Raw genomic sequence first — 26,445 nt, 5'->3', positions numbered from 1 at the left:
AACCAGACTAAAATTGACTCATTGTTTAATTTTAAATATTTTAAAACAATCATGCTTTAGAAAGAAAAGAAGTACATTACTTTGTTGTGTTTACAACTGTATGGGCCATTCTATACTCTTCAAATTTTTGAAGAGTAAAATTAATTTTTAAAAAAACTGGTTTAAGGTTTTACTTTAATAATATGCTGCACTGGAAAGATGAGTGTGCACAGAAGTCATCCCTATAGCTCCCAGGTTTATCAAAACATTACAAAGACAGTGCTGACAGGTTCTGTATACTTTTTACAGACCTCTTTGTAATGCTAACAATTTATATAACCATAGAACATTTTTTTAAACTTAAGAAATTAACATTATTATAATATTATTAACTAAACAACACATTCTATTTGGATTTCAGCAGTTTTTTACTAATGTCCTTTCACCGCCCAATGGTCCAAGCCAGGATTCTATATTTCATTTAGTTTTCTCTGATATGTGACAGTCTTGCCAAAATTTTTATGACCTTAATAGTTTTAAATAGTACTGGTCTGGCATATTTTTCAGAATGTTCCCTTTTACTCTCTATTTTTTCCTGTTTTTTTTATTTTATTTTATTTTAACTGTTACTAGTTTGTGCCTAACTTGTCTTTGGTGCTGTTGTTTCATCTGCTTTTTTCTTCCATGGACAACATAAAACCAGTCTCCCAAATTACATCATCTAATCTGAAATATGGGTAACCTTTGGAGCAATCAGTGAATTAATTTCTTGTTTTAAAATCAATATATAATTCATATAGCATACAATTTGTCATTTTGACGTGTACGATTCTGTGGTCCTTAACATATTCACTATGTTGTGCCATGATCGCCGCTATCTCATTTCAGAACATTTTCATCACCCGCAAAAGAAGCTCCACATGCCTCTCAGACGGCATGTTTTCAATTCTCTTGGGTGCATACCTAGAGTGGATGTGCTGGGTCACGTGGTAATACTATGCTTAACTTTTTGAAAAACCACCAAAGTATTTTCCAGTGAATTTATTTTTGGTAGTCATTTACCCTTATGTCCTTCATTGTTCAGTTCTCCTACAAATACTCATTCTCTTTTGGTTGGTTGTATGAAGTGATATGTCCACCCTGTGCAAGGAAGTGCTACTTGAGTTAGCATGCAAAGTAGCTGCTTTTGTCTGCAGCTCATCAGGAAATATTTATTCAAAGACCCTCATATTCCCAGAATTGTGGTATGCAGATTGATTTGTGGTTTCTGTGTCTCTTCTGCTGTCGCCTTGATAAATGGCCACATTCTTGTATTCATCTTCCTGGTGGTGGTGATGATGATGATGATATCACAGTTTCTTAGATGCATTCTGAGGGCAAGGAACCATGCTAAGAGATTTACATGTTATTTAATGTAATCCTCACAATATACTTTTGAAATGGATATTTTAAATGTCTTTTAACCTGCCCAGACTGAGCTTTTAAGCCAGTGGAAAAATTCCACATTGCTGGAGGCTGACAGGACAGCAGGAAGGTGCTGCTATGCTGGGGCCTCCCATTCCTTGGGAAGGTTAATACATGTCAACTCAAATGTGGATCTTTTTATGACGCACTTAATATTTGAAAACCAAGAGTATGCCTCTAGCAAATAAAAAGGGAAAAAGAAGAAGGCTTGAGACAAAACCATATAGTTTCAAATTGTATACCTAAGAGAATATATGGGGGGGGGGAGGTGACCAGAAAAGGAGCATGCAATCACCTGCTAAATTTTTAAATATTTGAGTGTAATATTTGTTATAAGTTGCATTGGGAAAATTATTTCTTATTTTCACTTTAGTATGACATTTTAATGTTATCCCTTACACATATGTATCATAAACATAGAAAAAGGTACACTAATAATGATCAGCTTTTAGAACCCCAAGATAGAAAGTTCTTCCTCTCCAGGATTCATCATGGTTGTAGCTTCTCAAATGTGGAAATTGTTTTGTGCCTCAGTGGGGTTTCCTTGCTGCATGTGGTGCCACGGGAAGCCACTGATTGCTTGGGAAACAGTGGTAAATACTCTGTAACAGCTTTTCCTTAAATGAAAACATGGCCCCTGGTAGCCCAGTAATATGCAGCTCTACTTTATGTAGGTTTTCCACAAATGCTTATATATTTTAATACTATTATAGGAGCTTTAGAAAGATATATCTTATGCAGGAGCATGAAAAAGTAGTTCACGAGATAAGAGATAGAAATGGATGATAGATAAATAAAAATCTGTTCAACTTCTAGTAATCAATAAATGTAAACTTAAATGAGATATACACTCTATTTAATTATCATTGAACAGCTATATGCACATGGTACAAAATTCTAGAATACAAATACTGGTACGGCCACTATGGGAAACAGTTTGGAGGCTCCTCAAATTGCTTGACTTTGTACGTAGACCCATCAAGTTTATATGGTAATGCCAACTCAATCTGATATTACAAATTGCTTCTTTTATATTTTGTGTGTTCACAGGAATTTGTCCTACATAATTTTTCAAACAAAAATGTGGAGTGGACTTTGGATATTAGTAAAACTAGCAAACTTTTCAAAGATGGCATATTCAGATTTAGTGAACTGAGTGGGCTGCTACAACCACAGGAAAAGTGTAAAGTTTCCATAACATTTTGTCCACGTAAGTGCTTTTTCCTGTATTTGTGTTGGTATTTCAATTTATCTTTCACATATTGTTTCATCATGTATACAGAAGTTTAACTTATTTGTTAGATGTTTTTAAAACATTTTTAAGAAGTTTATTACTAGAACTTTGTGGTAACCATTCTTGGTAAATCACTTCCCGAATATTCATGCCATTGTAATCCTTCTCACTTCACATAGAGCTGATATATAACCCATGGGATATTATGGATGTGATGGCGTGGGCCTTCTAAGGCTGCGTCAGGAAAGGCATTGTATCTTTTGGCTTCTATGCTTGGATTTCTTGCTTTGGGGGAAGCTGGCCAGCATCTCTATTTATCTATATTTTTACTTTAATTCTCGTGTTTTTTAATTATAGCAATTTTATTATCTTTTTATAATTGGTATGACAAGTTTTCTCTCATTTAATATCTATTACAAATATTCATGGCAATTCTTACACATTTACTTTCTGAAATGAACTGTGGTCTTTGTTTTCCAGTTGCTAGAAGAAGACACATAATTGAGTTTTTCACTTTAGAGAAAAGCATGTTTTTTTCCAGCAATTAAAGTTTCATTTTATATGTATCATTATTGCTAATGAGATTTTTTCCCCATTATTCTTTTAAATTAACTATCACTGTATAAAAGGAATATATTTATATTTTATCTGGCACTTCCATACTGAACATCTCTGGTTAAATCTGAAAGTTTTTAAAATATTATTCTACATTCTTTTCTAAGTAAGTAGTTTATAACATAAACTCATGGTAAGTAATAAAGTTGCCTCTTTATTTATAATATTTATATCTTTCCTCTTCTTCTTCCCCCTCTCCTCCTATTCCTTATCTTACCCTGAATCTGTTAAGACAATATTACTACACTACAATTACATTACCATTATATTACAGTTATTACTATAATTTGTTTGAATGTGTTATTATAATGGCAGCTTGTTAAATCTTTCTTATGCCAATGGTTTTGCTTTGTATATTTAGATGTTATGAAAGGTTTGTCTAATGTGTCTTTTATAAATAAGTATATGCATTGCAAATATCAGTTTTTTCCCTACAAAATGCTTTTTTCTTAAATGCTGTTTGTGTGATACATTGCCATTTTGTCTTCCTTTTTTCTGCCTTTGGCTGATATATCACTATATTTTCAATCTCTGTCTTATAAATTGAGAATAAATGTTGTAAACCAAAGGAACTTGCTTTTCTTTTTGAGCAAGACTGAAATGTAATTTTTAGGAGGGGGAATTGACCTTATTTATATTTCATGTTATAATATATATTCATTTTTATGCAATTTCATTTATATTCTCTTTTTAAAATTACCATATATGTACTGATCAGGTTTTTGTTTTACATACTATACCTCCTATTCTATATGTGATAATATTTAAACCTTTAAAAATACCTATTTCAAAGTGTACTTTCCTATCAGCTCTAAGATGAAATGGTATCAATGAACTTACAGACAAAATAAAAATCATAGTATGAGTTTCTTTCTACTTTCAACATCTCAAGAATTTGCTGAAATAATTTGGGTGTAATTTCCAGTGTGTTTTGTAAAAGCTTATGCATCATTTAGCTCCTTACACTTCTTACTCAATTCTGGACACTTCTTCCTCTCTAAGGCACTGAGGCAGCATGAGGCAAGTCTCTAGCAGATCAAAGCTAGCAGGTTGGACAAGAGTGTTGGATTTGTCAGGATCAAACAGCTGGACAGAGACTAGAAATCTGGGAACTTGTGAGTTGAGTTACAGAGGCCTTCTGAGTTGGAACCAGGGTAGCATCTTTGGTTGCTGCCATTTGTTTTCTTCTTTTGCAGACAAATTTTACTTTTCCTGGCGCGCGTGGCACTGAATGCAGCCTTTATAACTTCTCCCTATTAGGTATTTCCAAATCAAGTATGCATTCCTTCTCTGCTTTTCTCAGTTGTTTTTACTATTCATTAAGATGAAGAAGCTATTAGAAGAAGAAAAAGATGCCTTCTATTTTGCCTTAATTTCTTCTATTTTAGTTACAGTAATGAAGACAAAATTCATACTCAGATGTGATTATTTTTAAGAGTATAGTTTTCTTAATAACAACTTTATTAAAATTTAATTAATAAACTCTAAAATTCCCCTCTTAAAAATGTACAACATAGTGGTGTTTAGAATATCTACAGTTGTGTAGCTATCACCACAGTCTGATCTTAGAACATACTCATCACTTGAAAAAGGAAAGCCTGTACCCATTCATAATTACTCTCTGTCTCCCCCTCCATTCAGCCACTGCTGACACTATTTATTTCATATCTCTAGGAATAGGATTACTGTGCACATTTCATATGAATAGAATCATACAATATATGTCCTCTTACGACTGGCTTTTTTCACATGGCATAATAATTTCAGGGTTCATCCATGTTGTAGCATGAATCAGTATTTCCTTTCTTTTTATTGCTAAATAATTCTATGGCTACATCATATATTGTCTATTCACAGACATTCAGTGTCCATTCAGTTAATGGGAATTTGATTGCTTCTGCTTTTTGTCTATTATGAATAACACAGTTATGAACATTCATGTTTGGTTTCGTGTGGACACATGTTTTCGCTTACTTGGGTATATATCACGGAGTGGCATTGTGGAGTCACAGGATAACTTGATATTTGAGATTTTAAGAACCTGCCAATCTGTTGTACAAAGCAACTGTAACAATTTAAAATTCCACCAGCAATGATTGATTTTTAACAGTTTTTGCCTGTGTTGTCATTGCTTTCATGGAGGAGTGGATTTTCGGAGGTCCCAGGCACAGCATTCCCACTAACATCACCTGAACATATTTAACATATACTTGCATCTAACTTTAGGTATTTGAGTTCTTGGTCCTTTTCTTCCTTGTTCAAAACTGAAGCATTTATTTTTCTCTAAAATATCTTTTTAACAATCATGGGCCCAACAGATCTGTGACTAGTAAGAACATTGAATCAGCAATTAAAAATTTCTCTACAAAGAACAGTGCATGACCAGATGGCTTCACTGGAGAATTCTACCAAATCTTTAAAGAAGTAATAACAGTCCTTCTCAAACTTTTTTTAAAAAATGAAGAGAAGGAGGGATCACTTTGAAACTCATTTTATGAGGATAACATTACCTTGGTACCAAAGCTGGACAAAGAGACAATACAAAAATAACTAAGGCCAAAATCCTCAACAAAATACGAGCAAACTGAAACATAAAAATTAAGTAAAAAATGATAGTGGCAAACTGAATTCAGCAGCACATTAAAGAATCATACTCTAGCTCGAATCTGGTATACTAGTCACTGAGCAGGGCTGCCTTATATCCTCAGGGCTTTGAAGAGTTTTAGTGATGTGGCTTTTACTTTTCACTCCGCCCTTATTGTCCTTTCCTTGCACAGCCACAAAGATGGAGTCTGGGATGTGATAGTAGATGTGACTCAGACTGGTCCCTTAAGTGAATCTCCAATTCCTTCTGAAGCTGAATCACTGTTCTTGAATGTAATTTGTGTGCCTAGACTCTCACCCCCCTTGGATAAGCTTGTTTTTGTTCTCATGCAAATAGCCTCAGTGTTCCCCAAGCCTGACACCCAGCATGCCCATACCTTAAAACATTCTCAGCGTGAGGATCCCTGCTGCATAAAAACACAGACTCTTCCAGGTAATGAGCTTCAGGAAGTGAGAGTATTGACAGCTATCTTCATAGCAGACCAGAACAAAGGAACAGCAGGAAGGTGCTTGGAAAAAAAATCATCTGTGAAGATTTTTTTTTCTTCTTTTGAGAAAGTCTGTATTGGTATTTGTCTCTAATTTAAAGCATATGCTTATTTAGTTATGGCTTATAAACTAGATATTAGTTTACCAAATGCCATTTCCAAACTATATTTTTAAAGGTGTATGGTAACTTACCTGTTATGCTTCCTAATTATTCTTACTTATTAATCAACATTATGATTGCATCCTGTTGTATATGCTGTTTGAGCCCATCCAGACTGGGCTTTTCTATCCATTTCTCAATTGTGGGTGTTGACTCCTGATAGCTTAAGTCTGTCCCCTTGGCTTAAAAAAGATGTCTCATGCAGAGATGCCTAGCAGTTTAAGCTTCATCACCACCGCTACCTCAGGTGGCCCAACCCATTCCCTCCTGTGGGACAATCTCTCTGGTGAAGTCATATCCATCATTCTAAAACCACAGCTTCTTGCCCTACCCTGTTCTGCTTCCCAATTTACCTGCAGGTTCTCCCCTCAGAGCACCTCCTCAGTAAATCACTTGCATCAGAATTTTTGGGACACTTCTCTGTCTTACACATGTGGCAATCTATAAAATACCCACGACTAGCTATGTGATCAATAGTTTAAAAGGCAGCATAAGAACCTATTCTAGCTTTTGAGCTGTGATTAGTAGATTTAAAAAATATTGCAGCTGTTATTACCTCTGCTTAGAACTCTGAAAATATGATCGAAAACATCAAATATTTTCTGCATTCTTAAGTATATTTTGTTGAAATGATTAGGTTTCATTGTATATTGCTGTATATTTCTTCTCAGTTTCTACTGTGCCTGGTCCTGAAAGAAATAGTTAGTTCAGCTCACCATCTGTATTTCTATACCAAGCTTCTCCTTTATATCCCTGTCAACATTTATAGCCAGATGAAATGGACTGCACAATCTAGAAGGAAATAAAAAACACTTCCATTTGACTTTTCTTTCAGTTTGGAGCTGAGACCGAGCAGTCAAACCCAAGGTTCTCTCTTTAGGATCCCAGTGTAATTGTTAAAACATTAATTGAACATGTCTTTAACATGTTTATATAATTTACATCTCAGATGAGAGAGAAGACTTACCTGCACTTTAAAAAAAGTGCCATTGAATCCCCAGTAGTCTTAGGTTACACAATGAAGCCCCTTCTCTATGTCCCCAGAAACCTTTAACAGGTCTGAATAAAATAATCTCAGAATAGCCCATTCAAAATTCAGCATTTAATATGTCTTAAAACGTTACCTAACTCTAAAATTAATGTTATTTTCTGCCCAAATGATTTTGAGTATCAGATTCATTAAATGAAACTATCCTTACTTTAAAGATTTATAATGCTTTAAATTAGGGGTCCCCCACCCCCAGGCCACGGTACCAGGCTACACAGCTGGAGGTGAGGTGGGCCGAGTGAGCAAAGCTTCCTCTGTAGTTACATCTGCTCCCCTTTGGGCACACATTGCCTACTGAGCTCCACCTCCTGTCAGATCAGCAGCTGCATTAGATTCTCATCGCAATGCAAACCCTACTGGGGACTGCTCATGCAGTGGATCTGGGTTGCACGCTCCTGCTGAGAATCTAATGCCTGATGATCTGAGGTGCAGCTGAGGCGGTGCTGCTAGCGCTGGGGAGCAGCTGCAAATACAGATTATCATTAGCAGAGAGGTTTGAATGCACAGGGACCATAATAAGTCAAGTGCTTGCAGACTGATATCAAAACCCTATCAGTGAGTGGCAAGTGACAGTTAAGCTGCATCTGGTGGCAGGTTACAAAGCCATCCCCCACCCCCCCGCCACCCCTGTGTGCAGAAATACTGTGTTCCACGAGACCGGTCCCTGGTGCCAGAAAGATTTGGGACTGCTGCTTTAAATACATAAAGTTTTATAACTTATTTTATCAGTTCAAGGTGCAGATACAATCTTTTATATTTTCACATAGTTTTTGTAGTAGTCATCTGTCATTATTACTAGAAAGTCCCTATTCCCTACCCTGTTCAGCCAGCTCCCATTTTCCAAGGATCCCAGACTATTTGAACACGTAAAGGACTTTTTTTGAACAGGTAAAAGCATCCAGCACAGCAAACACTAGTGGGTCTGATCAGTTCAGTGAATTCATTGCTTTTGTTTATGGTTCACAATGATGCTACTTCTGAACATGGCTCCGCATCATCCAGAACACTCATCCTTTGCATCCTTTGCCCTGGTGATAAATGTCCCCTTTCCCTGCCAGGCCATTCTGGTGTCCAGTTCATGAATTCTAAGATAATACATTGAGTTCATACTCACCAGATCACATTTTCCTCCTTCAAGACACTACATTTGGGGAGTTGGTTCTGAAGGGCACTGGCAACTTTCTGTGACAGAACCTGTCCTCCAGGAGTGGCCTGCAGCCTCCTGTGCTGATCCCCTTTCTCCACCACAGATTGCCCTTCTTCATGGTGAGTTGCCACATGGGAATCTCCTGTCTTTTCCTGCCAGGTGAAGTGAGGCAGTCAACCCTGGCAGCCTTTCATAATCTCAAATATCTGGGAGAAAACACATTCCTTTCCCCTCAGCTTATAACAATGATCTGATCTCATTTTCATACTGCATGCACTAATAGGATGGGGAGCTCCTATTAAGGCACAGAAAACAATCAGAAACAAAGTCCTATTGCACTGTTCCCTCAGGTATGTGTTTACCCATAACAATGAAGATCTGCTTTAAGGCGACTTGCTCTATTTTTAGACATAGTGCACTTTGAAAGATTTTTATTTCAATGACTCCTCATTACATGTCTTAAGTTCCTTGGCAGAATAAATGCAGTTTATGGGTAATCTATTCTGCTTCACTGAGCTGTAACTTCATAGTACATTTTAATATTTAGTAAGATTTAAACTATGTAAATTTTTTGTGTGAACTAATCTAAAATACTTAATTTTTTTTTCGTTAGATCATCGTAAAAAATACACAGCTAATGTTCCCATACGTTTAAATAATATCCCAGCTTGCTATCAAGTAATTCATCTGGTTGGGGATATAAAATCACCCAAGTTATTGTTTGACCCTCCGTTCATATTTTTCAACCCTGTTCCTTTGGATGTAACAACTGCAGTGAATATCAACATTTTACCTCAAAGTTATTACAGGTAAATGCTTAATGTAAATGTATCATATTTTCTTTATGTGTTTTTTTGTTTGTATTTGTGTTCTGTGAGTCATGAGCAATGTCCACCTTGTTTCTATAGTAGGAACAAACTTGAAATATTTAACTGTACATTTAAATTAAAAATACAAAAAAAACCCACTTAGTTACCTCACAGACATTAAAAAAAATTCTTTTTGGAAAAATGTTAATTTCTCTTCATGGAGTAAGAAGCAAGCTTAAAAACTCAAGGTATTAGTTTTCTATTGCTATGTGACAAATTACCACAAACTTAGTGCCCTAAAACATGAATGTGTTATCTCGGAGTTTCTTTGGGTCAGGAGTCTGGGTCAGTTTGTGTCCGCTGCTCCTGGTCCCAATAGGCAGAGATCAGAGGGTGGGCTGTAGCAGCAGTCTCATCTGAGGCTCAGTCTTCCTCCAAACTCCCTGGTTGTTGGCAGAATTTATCCTTGTAGTTATAAGACTAAGACACCCTCTTCTTGCTGACTATTGGCTGTGACCACTCTCAGCTGTTAAGAGGCCACTCTCAAGTCCCAGTCATGTGGTTCCTCCTCACAATGTGACATGTTATTCATCCAAAGCCAAAAGTAGACCTTCTCGACGTCTCTGTCTCTGACCTCTAAACCTTTCTTTAAGATGTCGTCTGATTAATTCTAATCCACCCAAATTCATTTGACTAGGGACCTTAATTACATATGATAAGTTCCATTGTCATTGCCATATAACTTAATCACCAAAGTGGTTTCTCATCATGTTTTCAGGTCTTGCCACCCACAGGACAGGACTCTTGGGGATCATCTCAGAATTCTGTCTAACTCATGCATATATATAGCTGAATGCAATCAGTTTTCATTTTTAAAGAAATTTATAAACAACCCAAACCCCAACAGTATCAATATATTGGCCTAGATACTTTGTGAGCCCTCACACTATGAAATAAGTGGATCATGTGTGTCTGCTTAATTGTTGGGATGAGAAGTATGGGAGGTCTCCAAAGGGCTCAAATAAAATCAAACAACAACAAAAAAATACAGAGTAGGCATGGTGACCTGTAACAACATGCCACATTCAGACTTCTTCAATCATGGGAAAACTTCAAGGTAGGAAAAACTTAATCTCAGATTTCTGGATTAATCCAGGACCACTGGATGAGGCTAAAATTGTTCCATGTAAGTTCTGCCTTTCAGCAGAAGTTAAGCATCTCTTCTCCAAATCAGTGGTTCTTAAATGTTAGCATATATTAGAACTGCATGAAGGACTTTTTAAGAAAATTTATTTATTATTGTTGACACTATTACAAATCCCAGCTTCCTCCCTGCCCCAGGCCTTCACCACATTGTTATCTGTGTCCATGGGCCATACATATATGTTCTTTGGCTAATTTCTTCTAGTCCTCCCCATGCCCCTCTTCTCTGAGATCTGTCAGTCTGTTCCAGGTATCCATGCTTTTTTAAAACAGAGCTTGTTGGGTTCCATTTCCAGAATTTATGATTCAGGAAGGTTGGAATGAAATGCAATACTTTGTATTTCTAATAAATTTCCAGATAATACTGATACTGCTGATCCATGGACTACGTTTTGTGACTCTTTACCCTAAATGAAGCCATCTTCAGTTTGGGTCCATATTTCAATTTCCACAGATTTCTATCAACCAGACAGGAGCACAGTATCAAGCATCACACAACTCACAAGGAGGGAAGACTTTATAACTTAGAGTCAGCACAAAGAACCACCTTAAGATTTAGACTCTTAACCAATTCAGATATTGGAATTATCAGACACAGAATATAAATAATTTATTTTAAAAAGACGGCATTACACAAATGAGTAATTTACATGGGTTCATACAGTATATAGTTGAAAATGAACCAGATATAACTTATAGAAATTTTTAAATAAAGTTCTTAGGGTAAAAATTTAAGGGGATCCATGAAACCTAAGATTATATAACTACACAACCAGTATAAAAACAAAGAAAACCTCAGTTAAGTTGCTAAGAGGCAGTACAAAATACAGATGATGCAGAATTGTACACTTGAAAACTATATACTTTTATTAACTAATGTCACCCCAATAATTTCAATTAAAAAAAGTTGGTAAGAGAGAGAAAAGGGCACACATACTTTAAAAATTAGGAGAAAACTAAAACAAAAATGGTGGCAAAAATTAGTTCAGTTATGTGGTAAAATGTAAATAAGTTAGTTAAAAGAGAATGTTTACAGTAAATTAAAAAATTCAACTGCTTATTGAAAGGGGTGTATGTGAAAGATAAAGACAAATAAAGATGGAAGTAAAGCAGGATTCCTTGACTTTCAAACTGTTAACATTTTGGGAGGATAACTCCTGTTTCCTTGGAGGCTATCCTGTACATTGTAGCATGTTCAGCAGCCTCCCAACAGCACCCCCACCGAACTGTGACAGAAAAAAATGTCTCCACACATTGCTACATGTCCCTCTGGGAGAAATACCACCCTCAGGTGAGAACCACCACCAAAGTAAAGTTACAGGAAAAGATATTTAAGCATAACCAAAAGAAAACTGGATAGCAGTTTTAATTTCATGTATGGTAAACTTGAGGAGGTAAAATATATTTTTAATATAGAAAAGTCATTAAATCATTTTAAAATATGTGCCTCACCTGGAAACTATCACAATTCTAAGATTCTGTGCATGATTTAAATAGTCTTAAAATATATAAACCCCAATAATGGGAAAATTGACTAGTTCAATTTTGTAGGATACTTCAATACAACTTATTAATTATTGATAAGTACTGATAAGTCCAAAAGACAAAAACATATGTATAAAGAGAATATGAACAAGATATTTAAAAACTATTTGATACTATATTATTAAAAGTATTATAGAGTACTGAACTCTGCAATTAGAAAATACACATTTTTCTCAGCCATACATGGGGTATTTACAAAAATGGAAAGTATATCATTCTGTAGTTCAGTTTTAATAAATTTAAAAAAGTTAACATCATATAGACTATGTTCTCTGATAATAACAGTAATAAAAAAATCAATAAAGAAAATAACATCCCATACATTATGAAATATATTTAAAAACTTCTGTGGCAGATCAAAGAAGGTATGATGGAATTTTGCAAATAAATAATAATATACTACATATTAAAACATGAAGAAAATAATTATTAAGAATCATGATTGCATATTACAATCAAATGCTACAAATAGTGTTTGAGTGTTAAGAGCTGAAGACTGAACTTTTAAAATAGCTACTGTGACTTCTGTTGCTTTCTTTGGACAGATAATCAGACCTGTATCTTTAAGGTTAACCATATCTGTTGCATTCAATAAACACCAAAGTCCAGTGTGGTGGATTTCATAAGTAAATAAACATGAAATACAGCAAAATTGTACTTAGGTGGAAATATATAGTCTTAAGTGCTAGTATTAGACCAAAAAATAACTGGAAGTAGATTAAACCCAAGAAATGTATGAGGGATGATCAGATGAAAAAGTGTAGAAATTGAAGGACTAGAAAGAAATATATAGAAGATAGGCTTACTGAAATTAAAAGTTGTTTTTTTGTAAAACTAATACAATGTACATGAATACAATGAAGTTGATGAGGAACAAAAAGAGAGAAGAAACAAATAATATTAAGAATAACGGGGCATAATCATATATCCAGTGAAGAAAATGAGGTGCTCAAAATACTATGGAGATATTATTCCAATATATTTGAAAACTTAAATGAAATAAGAAACTTGAAGGAAAAAATGTGGTTTACTAAAACCATACTGGAAATAAATTGCAAGTCTCTCTACATTTACAAATTAAAGAGAATGTTGATATGATCATTTCCAAAGCATTGATAAAATTTCAAAACCATTCATGACAAAACTCTTAAAAAGGGAATAAAAGAAATATTCTTTAAATTTAAATTATAAACCTAGAGAAGACAATATCATGGATACTGGAATATAAATAAATTCCTTTTAAAATAAATTAAAAAAGCAAGGATGCCTATTACCACTGCCTCTAATGCATTTTATTGAAGAACATAATTCATGCAGGTAGTTAAGAGAAATAAAATATGTAAGAATAGGAAAGTAAGTTATAAAACTGTAATTATCTGTAGATTAAATGGTTTTCCTTGTAGGAAATTCAAAGAAACAACAGGGAAAATTTTAAAGCTATGGAGATCATACAAGGACAGACAATTATAAGTTCAGTATTCAAAATTTGTAAGCATTTCAGCATACAACATTCAGAACATGCAACTTTAAAATTACTATTTATAAGGACATTAAACTTAAAGATAATTGGAATAAACCAAATAAAACATGTGGAAGAACTGTATGGAACTATTTGGAGAAAATTATAAAACTTCAGTCAAAGAATTCAGACACTAAAGAAGATTTACACCATATTTAAGAATTGAAATAGTCAATATTGTAGGAAAAGAGAGTTCTCCACAAATCAATTTGCATCATCCATGCAACTACTATTAAAACATCAAATAAAAATTTTTATACATACTGAAAAATAAAATTCTAAATTTTATATGGGAGAATTAAGGGTCAAGTACAGCCAAGCCTTCCTTGAAGAAGATGAGAAGGGCCTGCCTTATCAAATATCAAGACTAAACCAGTGTGATATTGCAGCTATAGATAAAATGACCAAAGGACTAGAATAGTCAGTCTTGAAAAAGACAAACACACAGATGGATACTGAATATCTGACAAAGGTGGCATTGTAGATCTTTGGAGAAAAGAGGTTACTATTCAATAAATGGTGGTAGAACAATTTATCATCTCTATGGACTATTTCAAACTACTCATGTCTCATGTAGTACACAAAAATACATTACAAATGGATTAAAGGCTTAAATGTGAAAGACAAAATGCAAATATATATATATTTCTCAAACAAGAATTAAAATCATGCTAACAGTGAAATAAGTGACTGATAAAAATTAGTTAAAAGAATATCAAATAACTCAATAGAAACCTTGACAAAAAGCTTCCTTAGGTATTTCACAGAAGAGGATTCTTAAATAGAAAATTAACATCTGAAAACATATAGTTGACCTTTTTTTTGTAAACTTGAAAATACAAATTAAGGACTATAATAAGAGTATTTTGCTTGTTCTAGGTAGGCTGAGGTTCACGTCAGGTAACTAGTCACAGTGTCCATGAGTAGGACCACACTGGATAATACTATGCAGAGTATAACATCTGCGTATTTCACAACCAAAAATTCTACTTCAGAGTATAAACAAACAAAAAAAATCTTGCATGTGAGTACTATAAGATATGTTAGAAATTATTCAGAGTCACATTTCTCAAAATAGCAAAACTTGAGAACTGCACAAATGTCCTGTGACAGGTGAAGGGATAGGTAATTTGTAGTATATGTGCACATGAAGATTTTATTGTGAAGTGGATGAGCTTTGGCTAATGAGACAATTGTGTTAGAAATCTTAGAAACAAAATATTGGGATAAATTTTAAAAAACAAGGAAGACTACATATATTGATATTTTATATAAAACAAAGAAAGCCAAACAATTTATTTATAAATATACACCTATCTGTAGATTAAAAGATACAGAGTAGCTAGTTAACATTGAAAATTATATTAATTGTGAGGGTTTGTATACCAATGTGAATTGCCGATAAGTATTATTTTCATAAACTTCTACATCTTTAACACCCCCTTCCCCTTAAAGCTTCTCTAGTTCAATCCCTTATTTTATAACTAAGCATCCTAAAATTCAGAGAAAACAAGTTCCACTATGATGTAATGGTTGACAATCAATGAGAATTATTTAAGTTGGAGAGCATAGAACAACCTTTGGTTTCTTGTACTTGGCCTGCAAGATATAATGAGTACTTACTTATGCCATGAAGCTTGGTCTAAATGTAATTTTATGAGATAATATAGTTAAACTTCACAACTTTGGGATTTGCTCTTATTTCAAGACCCTATCTTATAAGTATACTCTTGGTTGCTTAAACAGGAGATAGAAGTGGCTTAAATTACTTTGTACTAAAAAGTATTTGTTATCACAAAACATTGTCTCACATACGAATTAATATTTTAGTCTTTCAAATTTGAATTAATGTATAAAGATATCAGTTTTAAAATGATCTCAAGTCAAAAGTTGAGTCTTGCAAAATATGATGTAATGACTATGTAAAATGGACTGTAGAGATGATGTAACCCAGTCTTCTCATTATATATACAATAAAATCAACAGCATTAATGACTTACCCAATGACACTTAGATAATTAGTGACAGAATAAAATTCAAACCTGATTTATAAATTTTTCAAGTTTTGTCCAGTCCAAGTTGAGATCTTTCTTTGCTTTTTCTTTTTAATTAGCTGAACAATCTTCATTCTAATTAAGATATTATGGAATTATGATTTGCATTTGATAATGCTTGTTACTTGCTATAGGAGTTTACGCATATAATAAAATAAAACAGTAATATGGTTAAATATTTATAGACCACTAAAAGTTACAATATATTAATTAAGTTTAAAAGTGAGTACTACATACTATATTATTCAAAAATTACATTTTATATTAGCTGAGTATTTTAAAGATATAAAGTGAAGTATGTGAACATTAAGTGAAATTTTTTAGTAGTTATGATTAAAGAATACTCACTTTATATGTATATGTATAGATATAGATATAGATGCACCCTGGCTGGTTTGGCTCAGTGGATTGAGCGTCGGCCTGCGAGCTAAGTGTCGCTGGTTCGATCTTCCAGTCAGGGCACATCAGAGAAGGAAAACTCTGATTCCAAAAAACCTCCGCTGCCTTGCGGCATACCTCTTCAGGGGAAAGGCTAAGGGAGTAAACCCCGACAGAAAATCCGGAGCCGGAGTCCCCAAGGCGGTTTGACGTTGTAGTCAACACCGGCAACTCCTGCAGCGCACCTGAAGCCAAGCTGTATTGACTCTGTCTTTCCCTTGGACCCTTCAGCTGCGAAGAGAGGGGGTGTCTGCTGCATGGGCAACAGCAGACCCTCCATATCACCCTGCCCAGGCTGTGTAGCTTCAGCTTCACTGGAGAGGACACTCCAGCGGGAGGAGACAGATACCGTGTCACTCCCGAGTTGGACTGCACAGCCATTCTCGGCGGTGCAGATAGACTCTTAAGAAGCTACACCATTGTCTCTCGAGACGGACGGCTGCCGAGATAGATATAGATATACAGTTCTGAGTATCCATATTTAAAAAGAAATTGTATATGTTCATCTGTTCACATTATTTAGTTTACATGTGATAAAGCTCTAGTTAGTAAAGTACATTTTTGTAGGATATATTTAAGGGCAGTATGATTTATGTCATGGCTGTGGTTAAAAACACATTGTATTCAATCAGCAGTTTTAACTGACTTTTTTAACCTTCAGAGGGCAAAAGGAGCTTTTGATCGTCTTATGTGGTTCTTCATTAAATTAAATATATTATCAGTCTTATATTGTGACCAGAAAATAAGAAGAGACACAAAATATCTTTAATAATTGGGCATGCTATTATAAATATTTGCTGTTTTAATTTTTCTATTGATAAAAAAAAACCAATAAACCAGAGGAAAACACATTTAAAGCCAATTACTTGCATGCATTGAGCTAAATTTTTTTGTTTTTTGATTTCCAACAGAGATGCAACTTTGCAGGTCATTATCCCCCCAACAACCATTGTTGATAGTGATGAGGAGGTTCACTCTCTTTCTGCGAATTTTCCCAAAGGCAAAGCCATCAAAGGCTCTCCCAGTGGAACCAACACTGAGCTCACCTGCCACTTAAGCTTCCAGTCATCGAAATGCATGTCGTTTTTCACCACTCTTGTTTTCTGTGATAACAGAGGTAACAGGTAAGATACTGAATTGCAGATTCTTTTGCTTCTTGCAAGTGAAGAAGAAAAGGGTTCTGCTACTCTATACTATTGTAAAATGTTAAAGGAGAGACATCTGAAATAGTGACTTTGGGCATAAAGATATTTTAAAAGTTCCAAATGCAATGTTGTTCTCTTGAAAAATATTGTGATGGTGGGCACCAGCCTCATATCCGGAACTAGGCTATGTGGGTTTGAATCCTGGCTTGGTTAACTTTGGTGAAGTTACTGAATCTTCTGCAGCTCAGTTTCCTCATATATAAAATGGGTATAGCTGATCTCATCTGTAGTTGTGAGAAGTTCATTGAGTTGATACTTATTGACTAATTGTCAGGAATTGGCACAAAGGAAATGCTATTTAAGTATTAAATGAACATGAGAAACATCAGCATAACAAGTTTCTAAAATACGATTGCTACATGTTGCTTTAACAGGCTCAGAGAAATTAAAATGCAACTTGGTGAAATCATGTTTTTGAATTTCTTACCTTTGAGGACCAGAAATCCCACTTTTACATTATACCCTGAGATGATTTGACTTACCAAATGATAAGAGGCTAATGTGTACAGCAGTAAAGTTTGTTAAAAATCTTTATAGTGAAAAGTAGCATTAAAATGAATATTACACTAAATTAGTGTCAGTGTGCTTACTTTTTGTGACAGTTTATTAACTTTTAGTGGGATTATTACTATAATATATACAGTATATTCAGAGAAGGAAAACTCTGACTCCAAAAAACCTCCGCTGCCTTGCGGCATACCTCTTCTGGGGAAAGGCTAAGGGAGTAAACCCCGACAGAAAATCCGGAGCCGGAGTCCCTAAGGCGGTTTGACGTTGTAGTCAACACCGGCAACTCCTGCGGCGCACCTGAAGCCAAGCTGTATCGACTCCGTCTTTCCCTTGGACCCTTCAGCTGCGAAGAGAGGGGGGGTCTGCTGCATGGGCAACAGCAGACCCTCCATATCACCCTGCCCAGGCTCTGTAGCTTCAGCTCCACTGGAGAGGACACTCCAGCGTCATCGCAAGATGTCGATTCAACGCGGGAGGAGACAGATACCGTGTCACTCCCGAGTTGGACTGCACAGCCATTCTCGGCGGTGCAGATAGACTCCTAAGAAGCTACACCATCGTCTCTCGAGACGGACGGCTGCCGACGATATACAGTATATTAGTATAGTATTATATAGTATACCTCCTGGCTGGTTTGGCTCAGTGGATTGAGCGTCGGCCTGCGAGCTAAGTGTCGCTGGTTCGATCTTCCAGTCAGGGCACATCAGAGAAGGAAAACTCTGACTCCAAAAAACCTCCGCTGCCTTGCGGCATACCTCTTCAGGGGAAAGGCTAAGGGAGTAAACCCTGACAGAAAATCCGGAGCCGGAGTCCCTAAGGCGGTTTGACGTTGTAGTCAACACCGGCAACTCCTGCGGTGCACCTGAAGCCAAGCTGTATTGACTCCGTCTTTCCCTTGGACTCATCAGCTGCGAAGAGAGGGGGGGTCTGCTGCATGGGCAACAGCAGACCCTCCATATCACCCTGCCCAGGCTGTGTAGCTTCAGCTTCACTGGAGAGGACACTCCAGCGTCATCGCAAGATGTCGATTCAACACGGGAGGAGACAGATACCATGTCACTCCCGAGTCGGACTGCACAACCATTCTCGGCGGTGCAGATAGACTCTTAAGAAGCTACACCATCGTCTCTCGAGACGGACGGCTGCCAACGATTATATAGTATATACACTAATGTACTGTATACTGTATAATATTATATATTATATAGTATATAATATATTGTATTGTATAATACATAGTATATTCATTCTTAATCAAAGGATTGGTTTATGTGTTAGGGATTAGAAGGGAGCAAAACAGATGTTGCATCCATGGTGGAGTGTGGCTGTATCCAGAACACAGTGCATGGAGTTCTGAATTCCAGCTTCCATGTCTCTTTCTAGGGTATGTTGACAGATAAAATCTTCTAAGTTACACCTTTCAGATGCCCATTTTTCTCTTCTGATGCTAATAGTCCATTTTTTGTTGACATTTAAAAGAAATAATGGCATTGCTTTAGGGTCTTATCAAGCACTGAACTCCTTGATTCTGTCCTTAGAAACATTGTGTCTTTTTGTACATTACTGACCTTGTTCATAAAACTTAAATTTTACTTTGCTCTAGTCCTTAAATTCACACTTTGCCCAAAGCACTATGCAAGGTGTACCTTGGAGCTCCCCAATACAAATCCATGAATGTTTTCAAACAGATGGAGGGTTGGATCACATGAACAGTGTGGGAAGGAAATAGTACCACTAAATGCTGTGTGAGCTAGATGGCTTCTGAGATGAAGGTATAACTGCCTCACTGAGGGGCATTAACAGACTTCACTGTGCCAACATCTGGAGGGCTGTTTAGCAAATGGGATGGTGTGGAGACCTGAAACCAGTCTCCAGGAGGAGGAGGGTTCTGTACCTGATGATCTTCCTGTCTTGGTCCTATTGTTTCCTGTTAGCCTGGAGATTTGTTTGCTCTTACCTGAATTCTCCCCATTCCCCTCATTTTACCTCATTTTCCACTAAACTCCGTTTCAACCCTCAACAAGTGTAGAACTAATTTAGAGACTGAAAATCATCAATGGGGCTACAAAAGGCTTTTTTGTGCACCCAGATGAAAAAGGCAACAAATCATGAGCACTCTCTGCAACCTTAATACTGGCAGATTCTTTCACTGCTGCCTTGTTAGCTGCTTACCTAGTTTCCCAAAGTGTGTATAATCATACCTTCCTTTTCTTCTCAACTGCCCAAAGTTGTCTTTGCCTTTCACTTCGTAGGCTTTCCACCTCTTATCCCCTTGAAATAAATGAGGCCTTTCAGCAAGAAATTCCTCAAGCACTTCCCTTTCACCTCAGGAGTTCTTTTTGGAATCAGTTGGGCTCTTTCATTGCTTTTATTTGTTTATTTCTTTTTCTGTATTGTTCTATTACAGTATTTAGTGTAGGTAATCCTTGTGTGCTCTGCCCAAGATTTTGAGTAAGTAAAGATGAAATAGGAAAGGGCCATTTCCTTGATAGAGGTCAGTGTAGCAGGGAAGGTAGAGTAAGCAAGTTTTTTATATACTCTTCAATGCCAACTGAGCAAATACAAATGCAATGCAGAAGGAATTACTGATAATGTTCAGAGTGGTGGAGGAATCTGGGATGGCTGCGTAAGCTGCTGAGTAAAATCTCAAAGGACAAATGATGCTTACCAGTGTTTATCCTAAATTAAAACCTTATGGAAGTACATGGGTTCCATAAAAAAAAAAAAAAAAAAAAACAAAAAAAAACAACTTATTCCTTCATACTTTGCTTTCTTTTTAAAAATATATAAAAATATTTCATACTGTAGCTCCCCTTGGGTGCTAATGTGCTTGGCTTTTAATTTTGTTTCCCTCTTTAGACTTTGTCGTATTTTGATTGGCTGAACTGGGCCGAGACTATAAACTATAGCCACTATTGTACCTGCTAATATATCTGCTGCCTTTGATAATAGTCCCCTCCACACTAATGTGCCCTCAGCTCAGAGGTTGCATACCCTGCTTGTCATTTCCTCAAATTCCCCGAAAATCTGGGGATGGAGGTTGTATATATCTATGGGAGGGCTAATCATGTGGGCAGACTATTATTACAAGTGGTAAAAAAAAATACACTAGGTCCGGAGGCTGAAGCAGCCTCATGTTTACAAAATATATTTGGTGTTTTGGGTTTGATGGTTACTGGCAGGGCAGAAATGAGAGAGGATGCTGAAAGGGCAGCAGTGGCAGATGCTAACAGTCTCATGTGCTCTGCTTTGGTGTTCATGAGTGAGACATAGGAGAACCAAGGTTGATTATGGAAATCATAGCTTGGATAAATACAGGAAGCAGGAGGTCAACAGCTATTAATTAACACAGGTCAGGTCCTTGGTACTAGTCTAGGAATCATGGAATCCACACAACAACCTGGAAGGTGAATGTTTTCAGATCTCCATCTCTGTTTTACAGAAAAGGAATCTAAGGCCCATAGTGCGATAAAGCTTGTTCAAGTTCACTCAGATTTTAAGTGTAGGAGCCAGGAATTTGAACTGAATTTTGGTTTCCAAAGATTATGCACTTAGTTGACTTGTTTTAACACTACTTGGATTGTTTAGAATCATTTGGAATTATTTATTGGAGGTATACTTTTTTGAGAGTAACACTGTTATATGTCATATACAAACTGTCCAAAGAATAAGAAAGAGATGGTGTATTATCCTCTTCTCCTGCTCCTTTGCATGTCTCTCTGTCTTTCTCTCAACACACATACATACGTACATTAATGAAGATTCCATGTTTGCTTTATAGTAAAGATAATAATTAAAGTCTACCCAATAAAAAAGGGAATATTATTTTTATTGATATATTAATTTATTGATGGCAAAAGCTCATAAGTTATCTTATTGGTTGCAACATAAATAAGTGAATGTTTGCAGTTTTACATAAACAGCCTGTGTTGCAACTACCACCAGACAGATCTATAGAAGATGATTTTTTATTTAAAAATAAATTTACTATATATGGATATTTATAAGATAGCATACAACTCATTTTGATGTTTTTGCAGAAGGCTTTAAATCAATATATTAAATAAAAATCCAATATCAAAATAACTGCTAAATGCTTTCTTAAAATTATATACTTCGCATCAGGAAAGTTTCAAAATGGAAAATATATATTTCTTATAAAAATTGAAATATGTATTTTCTAAATTGAAGATGCATGTGCTTATTCTTGAAACAAAATATCCTAATTTAGAAGTTTATGGTTTTATGGAGGATTTTTTTTCTGTTTATAAAATAGTTTAAATGATATTAAGAATGGTTTTTGAAGGAGTCAAGGAATATAATAGTAAAATATAATTCTTCTAATTGCTGCTTTACAAATGAACCCCTGTTCTAGGTTAAATTACTATGTTATCCTCATCAGTTCAGCTTTTTTCTTTCTGACTTGCCTTATTTTTACTTTTGGCATATGACTGAACAATGTAGGGGCAGGAATACAGTTGTCATGCTGGTGAGATGGCTTTGGGTAATCTCCTAATCATTCATATTGTGTTTCAGAGTTGATACTTGTTTTTATGTTGACAAATGTATATTACCTGGGAGTTCACACAGAGATCAAATAAATTAAGAGTTGCTAGGATGCTGTAATCCCCTATTTTGCATCATGGTTTCCACTCTAGGTTGAGGAGAAGAAAACATATCCTGAAGAAACTGCTAATTATGAGAATGAATGAAGCCTTGCCACTTGCTCTTGCTTTATGTTCACTGTGGTAGTTTCCCTAGACCTTGCAAAAATGAAAGTTATGGCTTTGGGTGATTCATATCATAGAAATGCTAACAATGCCAAAGGCAGCTTAATAATTTTCGGTTGATTATCTCCAAATATAGGGTGTTTCCTTTTGTAGAATAAAGCTGATTTCAACTGCATGTTTAAGGTACCTGGGAGGTTAATCTGAGTGAGCAGTGCCTCATTCGTAAATAGAAATGTGGCGTGTCAAAGCTCTGAGAGCCTTCATACATTTTCTCATTCTCGCAAATATTTAACACATATCCATTCTACTCAAAACCAACTATATCTTACCTAGGTTTTTAGTAACCAAATTTAATTTGAATAACTTTAGAACAAATGAAAAAAAATCAGCAAGAGAGCTAACGTGAGTAATTGGAAATTAAAATTTAGGCCAAATGAAAGAAATCCAAGTGACTTATTTACCAAGTAGGTGTGGGGTGCTACTATTTAGAAACCAGCTGCCTTTTCCTTTAGAGCTGTGGTTCTCATGGCTGGACACCAAAATTACCTGGGGAGTTTTAAAAAATAACACATGCCTCAGAGCAATCCATAGACTAGGATATAATTTGTAGGGTGACCTAGGCATTGCAAATTTAAAAAGCTCTTTGTTTCATTCAAATGGTAACTCAGGGTTGAGAACCCTGGCTCTGAACAGTGGTTCTCAAACATTGCCCTGCATAAGACTCACTGGGAGGACTGATTACAACGGATTTCAAGCTGTACCTCCTGAGTTTCTGGTTTAGTGAGTCTTCTGTGGGACTTGCAAACTGGGAAGTCTCACAAGTTCCAGTTTGATGCTGAAGTTGCTAGACTGGACACAGACTTTCAGCTTGTTCGAAAGGCAGAATTTCCACTCCCAGTCCAGATCTAAGGATGAGCAGCATTGGTATTTTAAAACTACTGCCAGGTGATTCAGGTGCACAGTAAAGTTGGTGAAACACTGGACCTAAAATAGACTGAATAAGAGAAAATGTAATCAAAAGGGATTAGATTAAAGAGTGGAACACTTAAAAATTTGGTAGGAAATAGCATTACTTCTTGGAAATGATGTTGCTGTGAGAATCCTTGGACTGGATACCCAACTTTCTTTTAGAGTAGCTTTGGTTTAGTTTGTTAATACACGATCTAACTTAATCTGGTTAAGAGGGTTACACTGTGAAGTGTAAGTCCAAATTTATAGCAGAGGAAATTGAAGTACTACTGTGTTTTTATCTTTTGGGCCCTCACCAGCTATAGAGTGAAAGAACCTAGATTTGAGGTCAAGTCCCATAATTTGATCAAGTCATACAGCTTTTATTCCCTTTAACTTTTCAAGTCCTAGGATTTTATTGCTATAACATGATCAGTTGAGTAAGATAATGAAATAAGATTATTTTTTAAGTTTTCATATGTTATGTAATATATAATCCACTATGAATAGGGAGGTTTTGAAATTTTAATGCAAGTTAAACTATACATGATGTTCTAAATGACAGGCCAAATAGAAGTGTACAGCAAGAATAGTACAGGGATGTCTGGTAGATGAGGTTGATCTGAAATCAAGGCTGCTAATTAGCTGGCACACAGTGGTACATCCTTATCAGTGGATAAAATCTTGAAATATTTCTTTGCTGGTTGGTAACCAGCCACTGTCCTAAGTACTCAGACCTGGTGCCTGTCCTACCTCAAACATTCCTTCTGGACCTTGAACCTACTCAAGACCTGGTAATTAAAGGGTTAATGCCTGTCATAGTCAGAGTTATAAGGATCCTGTACTATTTTGATTTGGGTGGGTCTCAGCCTGCATATAGTGATGCTATTGCCTAGAAATGCCTGGGTCACTCACCTGAGCTATCACTACTTGTGCCAAGTCCCCACAGACATTTCCCCTTTGTTGTGGCTGGACTGGCCCCTTGTGGGTTTTGTTATGATTGCAAGATACACCTCAAAAACAACTATGGGAGGACTTTGAAAACAAGGTTTATTACTGATAAGTCCAGGAGGGTAAAAGCAAGCCTGGGGCCACCTGGGGCCACACAGTGAGGTCACTAGTAGAGAGACAGAGAGTGAGCAGGAGATCCTGAGGTTCCATCTTTATTGGAGTTGGGGGCAGGATGCCTAGAGTTTCAGATATTCACTTTTTATTGGCAAATTTAAAACATAGTGGAAATTAAAGCAAGGGAAAAGAAAAGAAAGCAGATATATTGTTTAAAATTGAGAATGTACAGCTCTTAATTATTTTACTGTTTTCCTATACACTGTAGCATTTTATCACCCTTGTGGCAGACTCAAAAATATTTTTGATGTGTAGTAAAACTTGTTATGCTTACTTTCATGAAAATAATAGTACAGCCACTTAAATTGAAATATTTCTTTTTAAAACCACTCAATACAATAAAAAAGAAACGAGGAATAATAACAGCTGATTTTGATTATTGTTTTACTCAGTGCATAATTTGGTACTTGTGTAGGGTACACCTGGAAAGTTGGGGTCTATTCCTAGTATCTTTAAAAAAAATTTTGGCATGCTTCTGCCAGACACCTTACTGTTTTTGAAAGGGTAGTGACCTGCATCACATAAGGAAGACTAGCAGGCTGTGAATTAGACTCAGAGTTCAACCATGTGGAGTGCTAATGTATTCAGGTTTGCAACAGGACTTTAGTAATCTAGTGTAAGTTAAGATCTGATCTTTATGTGCCTTTCTGGGATATTTGGATATTTAAAATAAGTATGTAATGTAAATCAAGAACCTTTAAGGGACAATGCCATATAGCTAGAAGCAACTTTTGAGGTATTCAAAGCTCCCCTTATGGATTAAGAAGAGCAGTTATTTAGGAGCGTTCATCTCTTGAAGACTCCATTCTTAGCACAGACCTGCTGCCAATGAGCCATCTAGAATTTTCACAGCCATGGCTGCCAAAAGACAGGCAGTGGGAGTCTCAAGAGTATTTCAGTAATGATATAATAGATCATAATTGAAGGCAGTGTTGGAATATTGCCCAAAAACATGTGTCATGTTTTGGGGGGCTGGGTTATGCATAACACATTGTTTTTCCACCTTTCTTGGTATTGTATGTGTAGATAGAATAGGCAGTAAGGGGTAGTAGGATTTTAAGGCACCATGCTTTATTCTGACATAAGCATCTGTTCCTTATTTCTTGACCTAACCCCATGGAAGGCTGTTTGTAATGGTACCTTTATCCTATGAAGAACATTGTTTTCATGGTAGATTTGTTCAACCAAGTCACAGCATTATAGCATAGTGCCTATTCTGAAGTAGAATGTTTATTTATATTTAACCAAAATATAGGATACCAGTGTATTATAATAAACTATACACAGAATAATATTCATAAATATGATTTGTTCATCATTCACTTGTAGCAAAATGGAGTGTTTGAAATTGGTATGGAAATTGCAAAATCCCAGAAACAAAATTCCAAGATGATATTTACCATATCTTCTCAGATTAGTAAAATTGTAGTGCTTTTAACACTAGGTTGCAGAAAGAAAAGTTAACCATTGATGATGTGATTTCTCTTTTCCTCCTTTTTCTTTTCTTCACCCCCAGTCTTTTTGGAGCCAGTAGTGGTGGTTGGTTGGAGAGCTCCTGCCCCGCTTAGAGACTTTTAATCTTAGAGCAAGTTCCAGTGTCTCACCTTTTGTCTCTCCCT

At 35.9% G+C, this 26,445-nt stretch overlaps 1 protein-coding gene across 1 annotated transcript in view; it reads left to right on the top strand.

The window, feature by feature from the left end:
• The window catches only part of CFAP47 (cilia and flagella associated protein 47), a 360,991-nt gene that overhangs the window by 97,442 nt on the left and 237,104 nt on the right, over positions 1-26,445 (top strand). The window contains exons 24-26 of the mRNA XM_090264123.1: positions 2,494-2,653; positions 9,354-9,549; positions 17,220-17,432. Coding sequence (XP_090120249.1) covers positions 2,494-2,653; positions 9,354-9,549; positions 17,220-17,432 — 569 coding nt within the window. The remainder of the gene's footprint in view (positions 1-2,493; positions 2,654-9,353; positions 9,550-17,219; positions 17,433-26,445) is intronic.

The sequence above is a fragment of the Furipterus horrens genome, unplaced genomic scaffold (assembly GCF_987537825.1).
Source record: "Furipterus horrens unplaced genomic scaffold, mFurHor1.1.pri manual_scaffold_17, whole genome shotgun sequence".
NCBI lineage: Eukaryota > Metazoa > Chordata > Mammalia > Chiroptera > Furipteridae > Furipterus > Furipterus horrens.
Note: the sequence above shows the minus strand (reverse complement) of the source record. Positions and strands in the feature narration are given on the sequence as shown.